Source organism: Oreochromis niloticus, linkage group LG11 (assembly GCF_001858045.2).
Source record: "Oreochromis niloticus isolate F11D_XX linkage group LG11, O_niloticus_UMD_NMBU, whole genome shotgun sequence".
NCBI classification, from domain to species: domain Eukaryota; kingdom Metazoa; phylum Chordata; class Actinopteri; order Cichliformes; family Cichlidae; genus Oreochromis; species Oreochromis niloticus.
Genome location: NC_031976.2, coordinates 38081806 through 38092597, shown reverse-complemented (window position 1 = coordinate 38092597; position 10792 = coordinate 38081806). Strand labels below are relative to the sequence as shown.

General features: G+C 45.5%; 1 protein-coding gene across 2 annotated transcripts; it reads left to right on the top strand.

Annotated features, from left to right (window-relative positions):
* The first annotated feature begins 1867 nt into the window (after positions 1–1867).
* Positions 1868–10463, top strand: LOC100710014 (acidic leucine-rich nuclear phosphoprotein 32 family member E). 2 transcript variants are annotated; one of them, XM_003457568.5, is made up of 7 exons: positions 1868–2076; positions 6661–6810; positions 7388–7510; positions 7658–7817; positions 8013–8131; positions 8251–8317; positions 8868–10463. In XM_003457568.5, the coding sequence occupies exons 1-7, from the start codon at positions 2023–2025 to the stop codon at positions 8945–8947; spliced, it is 753 nt and encodes a 250-aa protein (XP_003457616.1). In that variant the 5' UTR covers positions 1868–2022; the 3' UTR covers positions 8948–10463. The 2 variants fall into 2 exon arrangements, with proteins under 2 accessions (XP_003457616.1, XP_025767626.1); XM_025911841.1 differs by lacking the exon at positions 1868–2076 and adding an exon at positions 2164–2752.
* The last annotated feature ends 329 nt before the right edge of the window (positions 10464–10792 follow it).

Here is a 10792-nt window from a genome sequence, read left to right as displayed (position 1 = left end):
TCATCTAGTTTAAACCAAACCACTCTGCTGGATTTAGCTAGTAGCTAGCGAGCTGATTGGAGACCTAAACAGCCAATCAGAATTTTTGCATCCAAGTCTGTGATTGGTTGGTTTTGTGGCACATTTATAACGTTGTACAGAGAGTTAAGAGTGCAGGCAGCAGAGATGTAGAGAGCAGGTCTGCAGACGTCTGAGCACACAGAGCAGAGATCTGAGCGAGAGCGGCTGTTATTGTGTGTGTGTGTTTATGGATATTAGCAAACACTGAAACACTGAGTTTTCTTCCTTCAAAGTAATTTTCTCCTCAAAATGCAACATTTGTACTTGCAACAATGATTTCCATGCGCTCAGAATAGATGCACAAAAATAACGCCATAGATTCGAAAGAGTTTCAGGGCCACGTTAAGAACCTGTTTGCTCATGTACACCGGGTCAACGCAGTGCAGTGAAGTTAACCATATTTGCATCATAATCTCATCTCAGAGCATTCAGCAGAGAGAAGATCTGCTCTCTGTTCTCAGCGTGCTCACCATGACCTAAAACTTCAAAATAAATAGAATAGAATAGCTTCCATTGTCACTACACACATGCCCCATACACACATAAGATCCAGAGCATCTGTGTTGAAGAAAACCAACCAAAATGAAAACATGGCCGCCTGTACATGCATGCAACACCAAGCACCTGGTGAGGAAATGGAAGTTAGACGCTAAAGAACAGCATCACACAGAGGTCCAACACTGCCCTCTGCAGGCATGCACAAGTCACAGTCTAAATGTGATTGGAGGAGCTGAAAGAGTCAAATCTGACCAGCGCACAGGGTTGGTGGAACCAAATGGCAGCAGTGCTGAAAATGCTGATGGAGAAAAAGTTTCCAACTGTTACAGAGAGTGAATGATTGTTGGCTGTCCCTCCCTGAGCCTGGTTCTGCTGGAGGAGTCTTCCTGTTAAAAGGGAGTTTTTCCTTCCCCCTGTCACCACGTGCTTGCTCATAGGGGGTTTTCTCTGTATTATTGAAGGCTCTTTACCTTACAACATAAAGCACCTTAAGGCAACTGTTGTTCTCTGCAGACACACGTGTTACTGGAGCTCTGTAGACTCTTAAAGTTTGACTCTTCCAAATAACTGCCCACACAGGTGCTCGAGGCTTTCTGGCTACCTTTAGACTTGTGTCTGGAAAGACTTTGGTGGTATCTCATGTTTACCTCAGCAATCAGACAGGTGGAAGGTTAAAGGTCAGGAAAATCATGGACTCTGATTATCTGATCAAAGGAAAGTCTAAACTTAAGTGAAAATCTGTGTTTCGGTCACTTTGGTTTTTTTACAGAAAAAATGTTCAAGTAAATTATATGATTTATTTGTTTCATATTTTTCTACCACGTCACCTCCCATGGCTCTTAATAACAAGAAGAAGAAGAAGGAGAATATAACCTGTAATAAATATGAAAAGATATAGAAAATACTTTGATTAACCATGATATGAATCATGTTTATTATTGCAATAAATACTTAAAACAACAAACAGCCTCTGTGGTCAGATCAAAGGCACGAAGTTGGATGTAATAATGTGTGTATAGGTGAATTATTGATGTAAACACTGTGGTTATTTTGTGGTAATCGATGAAAAATGATCACAGTGACCATTGCAATATGGCGCCAACGAGGACAAAGAGAGGGCGCCTGTAAAGTTTAAACGTTTCATGTTCACCCTCTCATTGGTAACACTAAAGTGACGTAGTTGCATTTACAGCCACTCACAGACGAGGTCTGTGCATATTAAGATGCTAGGGGGGGGCTTAGTAAGTTGATCGTGTTTGGACCAATAACAGGTTAAGCTTCTTAAAAATATGGATATTCATTAGATGGGGGCGTGGTCTAACAGTGGAGGACCGGCAACAGCGAACATGGAGGTTTAGTTGTCGCCTTGTGTCCGTAGAAGAAGGAGTGTTTCACTGACGCGCATTTTATTTTCACTTTTCCTTTGTTATACTTTGTTTTTTCGCCCTCTGTTCGGGCTTCGACATGGAGATGAAGAAGAGGATTAGTCTGGAGCTGAGGAACAGAAATCCAGCCGAGGCAAGTAACTACAACACTTTAATTTATTTATTTCGTGAAGAAACTGGTGAAGGATGCCGTGTGAAGCCATGACGATGCTGATAACATTCAGCGTGGGCGGCCGTCGACTTTTCCCAACCCGCGGACTGATCTTCTGTCGGTGTTTTTGAACGATAAGACGCGACATGTTTGTGGCTCCAACATGGAGGAAACTCCGCTCGGTCCTGGAGGAGCCCGCGGCGTGCAGGCTCGATCCCTCTCCCGCGCTCACTTCTCGCGGGGCAGCCTCGCGCGAGCCTCCCGCAGCTAGCACACGGGCTAACAGGCTAACCTGCCGAGCGCCCAGCCCTCATAACAGAACCGCGGCCGGGGGAGCGCGCCGAGAGCCGCCGCTGGTCCTCGACGGTACCGAGAAAATGTAGTCGCGGACTGTGGCTGGGTTCGGCTGCATTTGTTTGAACACCCCGGGGTGACCGCTCGGCCGAGCAGGCTCCCATTTTAACCTTTACTGTTAGAGAGTTACTGATCCGCGATGGTCGTGCTGTGATGGCGTTTGCGGCCGGACTCCATTCTCATTTCAGCGTTTAAGCTCATATAGTTCTAAGTCAAGTCATTTTTCTATTATAACATCTTTAAAGGCTCTCCACAGTTTCCGTGTCGCCACGGGTCAGTTCGACCCAGGCGCTGTCTGAAAACGGTACGTTGTTCACAATAAATCGGAGTTTAAAGAGTTGTTGTTCAGTCTGCTGTTCCCGCCCTCCTTGCTGTGTTTTCAGGCGCACGAGTGCCGCGCGCTTAAATTTCACAAAAACTACGCGAGGTTCGGTGGGAGGCGGATTTAAACTATGGAGAGGGTTTTTAAAAAGTTTCTCACACTGCCGCACGAACAGTTTTGGTGGGTGAGGTGTGCTCTCATGTCGGTGATAGTAACGGTGAAGCTGAGCGCCGGTTTTCCGGTCACACACTAACAGCTATATGGATGAGATCCAGCGGGAGAGGTGGAGTGCTGGCCCGGGCGAAGAGCTCCGACCGAAAGTGACACTCGTTTAGTTTTCTGAAGACTCCCCAGAAACCTCTGAAACCCGGGTTTACCAGATACCTCCTCCTGATGAGCTCCTCGGCATTTCCAGCGTTAAACCACGTGGTTATTCATGTACCTGAGAACGGCCATACCTGTTTACCTGTCCTGCACATGCATGGTTCCCCCCCAAACACTCACTGTGCAAGCACCCTGCTGGATTTGTTGTTGTTGTCGTTATCAAAACATATAAGTCATGATGACCCGCGCATGCTCAAACCCAGGGCTGGTGAAGCTTTATGTGTGTTCTTTGTTATTTTTATTTCACCTTTATACAGGTAAATCTCATTGAGACACGAGGTCTCATTTTCAAGCGCGACCTGTTCTGGGTCGGTCTTGAATGTGGGTAGTGTAAAATGGCTCCACAGCTGAGGAGCCCCGCCCACTGTGTATGAAGTTGGGTGCACACCTGTAACTGTGGGCAGGGAGATGTGTGAGTGTGTAACACCCGGCAGACTGACCCCCCCGCCCCTCGCGGGCTACAGTAGTTTTTAAATGCTGAAGCGCTGGAAGATGGTTTATTTAAAACAGGGGTCCCCAATCTCAGTCCACGAGGGCCGGTGTCCCTACAGGTTTTAGATGTGTCCTTGATCCATCACAGCTGATTTTAATGAATAAATTACCTTCTCAACATGTCTTGAAGTTCTCCAGAGGCTAATCATGTGATTCAGGTGTGTTGACCCAGGGTGAGATCTAAAACCTGCAGGGACACCGGCCCTCGTGGACTGAGATTGGGGACCCCTGATTTAAAACATTATATTTTACGGTCACAGACTGCAGTCTGTGTGTACGCCACCAGGTGGCAACAGGTGTGTGTGTGTGTGTGTGTGTGAGACATGCAAGCTGAAAGTTTGAATATGTGTGATGTGTAATAGGGGTGGGTGGTATAAACGGTATAGGGTAGAAACGATATAAATTTGGCCAATGGTAGAGATTTTGACTATACCACTGTACCGTGATAGGCGCAGCTTGATGACACTATCAACATGCGCTGTTTTGGTCGAAAGCATCGCAGCGGCTGCAAACAACATCATCTGCAAATTATGCCGGGCAACAGTAACAGCAAAGAGACAAAGCACTTTTGGAATATGGGGAAAGCCAAAAACTGCGCTTCCTCCACTTCCCTACCATTGATTCATTAATGCTGAATTCCCTAACAACTGCTCTATTCCCATGTTGTAGCAGTATATTAATGACTAACCTCGTATTGTGGATGGATTATCTCAGTTCTCCTGACTGAAGTTTGGTCTGTTTACAGCATCCTGCCATGGGATTGCATTTGTCCCTAACCATCGGGAACCCTCACGTTAACTTTTATCGAGTGGAAAAAAGTTAGCGGCCATCCTTCAACTTTACTGTGCTAATGTTAATCTAACGTAGCTGTTTTGCTAGCGATCACGTAGCACATCATTATATACCACCTAGTCCAACTTCAGTAACCCTACAAATGTCACTGCTGTTTAGTTTTCTGTCTTCATTTATGTTGGAAGTGATAGCAGAGCTGTACGTAGTGCTGGGCGATATGGAAAAAATATTTATCACGATATGAATTATTTTATATCACGATAACGATATATATCATGATATACCACCTGACCTGTGCTCATCTGGAAAGTACGCAGTCTGTAAACAGCAAGTGCCGAGGGTGCAGTCTTTGTTTTGACTTACCGTAAAGTATGTCGCAAATCCGGGTGCACGTACAGCAGCACCATGTCGCAAACCACAAGACGGAGTTTGTTTGCAAAAAATATCATTTTTTTATACTTTATTTTCTCTTGCATGAAGTTAAGAGCATGTATAGTGAGAAGACAACACTAATATATTTGCCACAGGCTATTTAACCCTTTAAGATCTACCATAGAACCAAGTCCGCCAGAGCTTATCTTTATGTTTTTACATGCTGTAGTGCCATTTGTGGGAGCATTTCAAGTTGCTATACATCAATACAACCGTTATAGCCCAAATTTTAATAATATGTATGCATTAAGTCCATAGTAACTACATAAATTGCAGAAGAATTATGTGCAATAAACTACAAAAAAATTGATAATCGTTTTTGGGTTTTTTACATATATTTCTAGTTAGAAAAATTTCATAGGTGTATTCCTCAAAACTGTAAATACAAAAAAGTTGCACAAAATAGTTTCCAACCATGAGAAATTTATTTTGAGTGTCTTCATAGTTTTATTTTTGAGATACACTAATTCTTATATACTACAGGAAAAATGAAAATAAATATTATAATGCATCAAAATAAACTATTTCCAACAGTGTAATATGAGTTCTAAGCATCCCAGAAACGATACAGAAAAGCATAAAGTCAAACATGACTTTTAAAAACACCAACATAGGCTTATAAGGCCCTTTCGCGAAAATGACGTCACTTCCGGTTTCGGGCAGGTAATGGCGGACATGAGAGAGTTCGCGCTGACGTATATGCCAACGTAGGACGTGTAATGAACATCGGCAAAGCGTGTTTCTGGAATATTATGTTTTTGTTGCTGCAAGTGCTTCTTATGCAATTTTTGCAAAGCTATATGTGGAAGAAAACCGTGACCTCGGGCAAGCTAATGGCATAAGATGTAAGTACAACTCCTCCGGTTTCACATGCAAAAAAAATTATTGCGCTACCTCACGTGGTTCCAGTTCTACAGGGATTTAAAAATAGTTAGGCAAAACGGAGCGTGCCTGCTCCGACCGGTTGTAAAGGGTTAATTATATATTTTATGTAATAATTTATAAAATTTGGGTTAGAAACGATAGAAGATGAATGGCACGATAGACACTTTTCTATCGTTCACACGATATATATCGTCATATCGCCCAGCACTAGCTGTACGTTTGAATTTTTTCAGAAATCTCTCAGTCAGGACATGCTATGTCATATTTAGGTAACTAGTGAAACTAGCGAGCTAACTTCCGCTAACTTCCTGCTAACTTCTAACTCCATTAAATGTAATAAATTCTGTTTTCATGGATGCCTGGATGTTAAACTTAATTGTTACACCTGGTAAAGCAGCAACGCTGATCATTTTATTAAAGATGAAAGAATTTAGACAGTTTTTAACTCTCAGTGATGTCGCAGTGATCGTGTGACTTTGGGACCTGAACCGGACGGAGTTTAGGACCCAGATTACTCCACAAGGCTCCTGACTACGGCAGCCGTAACGCTCCGACAATCCATCAAGCGGTGCGGCTTCCTAGCTTGCCAAAGTCGTACTAAAACATTTTTGACAGATTTTTGAGCGCCGTGTACCACATAAGATTGGTTCAAGGTCAGTAAGCACAACCAGAATTCATACATAAGGCACACACTGTCGATTTTTGAGAAAATTGAAGGATTTTAAGTGCGCCTTATTGTGTGTAAAATACGTTATACAGAAGAAAAGAATATATCGCGATATATATCGTTACCGCACATGCTTCAAATTATACCGTGATATGGATTTTAGGCCATATCGCCCAGCCCTAATGTGTAGTCTGGTGTAAATTTTAATCTCTTTGTCACGTGATGCGGTGGCGCTTAGGTGGCGGAGCTGGTGGTGGATAACTGTCGCTCCAGCGATGGTGAGGTGGAAGGACTCACGGACGATTACACTGGGCTGGAGATCCTCAGCATGGTGAACGTCGGCCTCAGCTCGCTCTCCAAACTGCCCTCACTGCCCAAACTACGCAAGGTCAGTTCACCTGCAGGTGTGACGCACCTGAACACAGCACAGTCAGAATCGGCGTGTGTGCAGTGATGTGTTAAAGGACACGTATTGAACATCACATGTGACCTCTGATTGGATGTGCCTTCTGAATGTGTCTTATGACCTTTGACCCCAGCGCTGAAACACACACTGAAAAGATGAACGATATTCCACTTTTATATGTAAGCTTGTTTCTGCCACAGGAAAACAACTCAAAATTTAGAAATATGGCGCATACACACATCATCCATCTGCATCCGGATAATAAGGAAATGATGTCATCCACGGAGCTGGATGCTGATTGGCAGTACTAACTTGAAATTTCAACTCAGAATTTGGGGTTAAGTTTGGCTTCCTTTATTTTTCAGTGGTGGAAACAAACTTTCATACTTTTTGAGATGAATTCAAATATTTGAAGTACTGCTGCACTCTGTCCTACTGTAGTACTTCTACAGAGTCGATAGATGAGAAAAGATCTGAAGGAACGAGCTGAGTGGCTGTTGCCGTCTGTGTGCTGCTTCCTCCTCTCAGCGTGCCTGATGATGCATGTCCTGTGTTTCAGTTGGAGGTGAGCGATAACACCATCTCGGGGGGTCTGGATGCGCTGGCTGAGAAATGTCCCAGCCTCACCTACCTGAACCTGAGCGGGAACAAGATCAAGGATCTGAGCACCATCGAGCCTTTGGTACGTCCGCTCGTTAAGCTTGTTAGGCCGATCAAAACACCTGAACCTGTCGATGAGAGACCCTGAAACGTAGCCGCAGATTAAAGTCGGGGAATCGGGCGTTGCTCTCCGTGTTTTTGAGGATTCCTCTGCTTTGTTCTTGTCCAGCAAAACCTGAAGAACCTGAAGAGCCTGGACCTGTACAGCTGTGAGGTCACGGCGCTGGATGACTACAGAGATGGCGTCTTCGAGCTGCTGCCTCAGCTCACCTACCTGGATGGGTTTGACGAGGAAGACAACGAGGTGCCCGACTCCGAGGCAGAGAACGGTGAGCCGCTAATGCTGAGCTTCTCTGACCCACCCAGATCAGATTAATGGGCGTCTAGGTGTTTTTTGTGTGCAGGACTTCGTTAAGCCGTAAATCTGCTGGTCGCCTTCAGCCAACTGATTCAGATTAAGGACAGGAAGTGGTCCACGGGGAGGACAAACGTCCTGTTTCTGATGTTAGAATATTTTGTTCTAGATGAGGATGATGAAGCCGGCCCACCCGGAGATGATGATGATGATGATGATGAAGAGGATGATGAAGGCTCTGAGGGAGACGAGGTCGGCCTGTCGTACCTGATGAAGGAGGGAATCCAGGTGAGCGGTCATGACTTACAACTTCATTTATAATGAAGGTAAACAGAGAGCAGAGGAGGAGGAGCCTGCCTCACGGCGTGCTCAGAGTTGAGTTTAACATGTTTTAAATGTGTTTTAAGGATGAAGAGGACGATGGAGACTACGTCGAGGAGGACGAAGAGGACGAGGAAGAAGAAGAGGATGGAGGTTTGTGTCGCTGAAACTTGATTGGAGGGTTTTTTCTTTTTGTTTTGTTTTTTGTTGTTGTTTTTTAACAGCCACAGCCTCTGTGACTGTGAGGCTGTGGCTGTTGTCACGGCGACTTCACAGTCGATGTCTGTGTTACAGTAATGATCACATCATGGCATTTAAACTGCACGCCTAGGCCATGTTTCCCTGGCGACCTGCCTAGTTACCCAATGATGACATGTCATTGCAAGTTTCGCCGTCATGTGATTGATGTGTTTAATGAAACCCATTCAGTGCAGTGCCACCTGGTGGTAAAAATGCTTTCTGCTCTGCTCTCGATGGAAAATGAATTTTGATCAACTTGATTAGGAAAAAAACACTTGAGCTCATCAGAAACTAAACTTTTTTTGAAAAGTCTTCAGAGTTTTATTCTGAAGGAGTTCTTTACACTTTTATTTTCATTGTAGTTCCTTCTGTCAGGGTCGCTTCCTCCTCAGTCTCACCGTGTTATTGATCAATGATTACTGATTATTGATCAGGTGATTGATGGCTGCTCTGATTTCCTCAGATGAGGACGGCGCCGCTGTTCAGGGCGAGAAGAGGAAGAGAGACGCCGACGACGAAGGTGAAGATGACGACGACGAGTAGTCCAACCACCTTTGCACACTATATCGTCTGACACCCCCGCCTCCCCCCGCCCCTCCCCACCTCCACCTGACCCCGGCAGGACGTGGTTTTGGAGCTCCAGACAAACAGGAAGCTGAGATCAGGCTCATCGCTGTCCTTCACCGCGGTGATGTCACTCCTCCGCCGGTCAGCTGATCAGCAGGAAGTCAATAACGGAGCTTAGAAATGCACCGCGTTCCCTCAGACATGTCACGCACAAATATGAAATTCAGGAAAACCATGAAGGACAAAAAAAAAAAGGAACACCTCAGCAGCTCCTCAGTCTGCTCCAGCTTCATCACCTCCTCATCCTCAGCACCGGCCTGCTGCTCATCACACAGACAGCAGGGGGCAGCGACACACCGTTCCTCACCCCTGTGATACGAATATTTAACAATCCGAGGAACGCGCTACATGATTGGTGTTTGTCACAGTGATGATGTCATCAGCGGTGGCGAGGGGAAATCAATCAGGGTCTGAAAACATTTCATTTTCCAGTCTGCTCGCTGTACGAGCCCCACACGCCTCTGGTGATGTCATCACGCAGCCACACCCTTTAACGCGTTTTTGGTTTTTGGGGGAGGGTTTTAAATCACCACATGTCTCGGGGTGTGATGGGTGGCGCCGTCTCCGTCTGTAATCTGTTGATCGCTGATGTTACTTAACACACGCTCGCGTCTTGGACCCAGCTGATCAGTTCAAAATTCCTAAATTCTCTGAAACCCTCGTTCGGGGCGCGGTCACGATGTTCTGTCATTGATCTGTTTTAAGCTATCGATCGGTTGGATAGTCAATCGAGTGTTTTTATTTGACTTTATTGATCTGAAGCGAGTCAGCTGTTTCCTTTGTTTTTCGTTCAGTTTGTATCTGCAAAAAATAAAAATATACAGGAAGTGACCTGCAGCGGCGGGCTGTCAGCTGATTGGTGGGCTGGTATCTGGAACCAGACTATAGCGCTGTCAGACTGTCTGCCTGGAAAATGTGGCATGTTCCTGTCTCTCCTCTATTGATTATTGATCAGCTGGAAGGCGGAGCTCCTCCCACTCAACCCAGTTCTCCTGAGCCTGTGAGTCCAGACACTACACTACCCATGATTCTCAACAGCTGATTGCTCCAAACATGGATCCAGAGTTGCCCTCCTCTCTGCTCTCTGATTGGATGACTCCAAAGCAGTGCACTCTGGATCTTGTAGTTGGCTCCTCCCCTAAGCTTTTTTCCTTCATTCTTTTAAATTGACTGTTACTGTTTTAACCCCGCCCCCGTCACCTGTCACCTGTTGGGTCTGCGGCCTCCCGTCCCACCCCCACGGATCCCTGTGTAAATAGAAGTGAACTGGTCTCTGTAGGTTTGTGCTGTCGTCCGTTTGGCCCTGATCTGTGGTGTTGAGTTTGGAAGCGTGAAGCCGGAGCGATGCTCCTCCTCCTCCGTAATTTTATTTTTTTATTCCTGTGTTCTGATCGTGTTGCTGTGTGTTTTTGAATAAAACGACTGAAATCTCCACGTCTTCTCCTTTCTCCTCACATCTCCTGACAATAATTCACACCCTAAATTATGAGAACAATTTTATTTTTCACTTTAGAATAAAGAACAATCAGAAATGGAAAGGCTCCTCGTCTTCTTCTTCTTCCCGATGTTGCCGTCACTCGGCGTAGCTACATCTATCACTGCGGCGTTCGTGTCCACTGCCACCACGTCGGGTTGGTGAGCCATCACCAGTTCATCCGTCTGGAAGTCCCACAGGAGCGTCTCGGGTTTGGCTGCTGTGGCAGCGCCCGGCTCCTGGAGCGTGTTCCTGTGCCGCCATGATCAGTACCCAGTGATGATGAA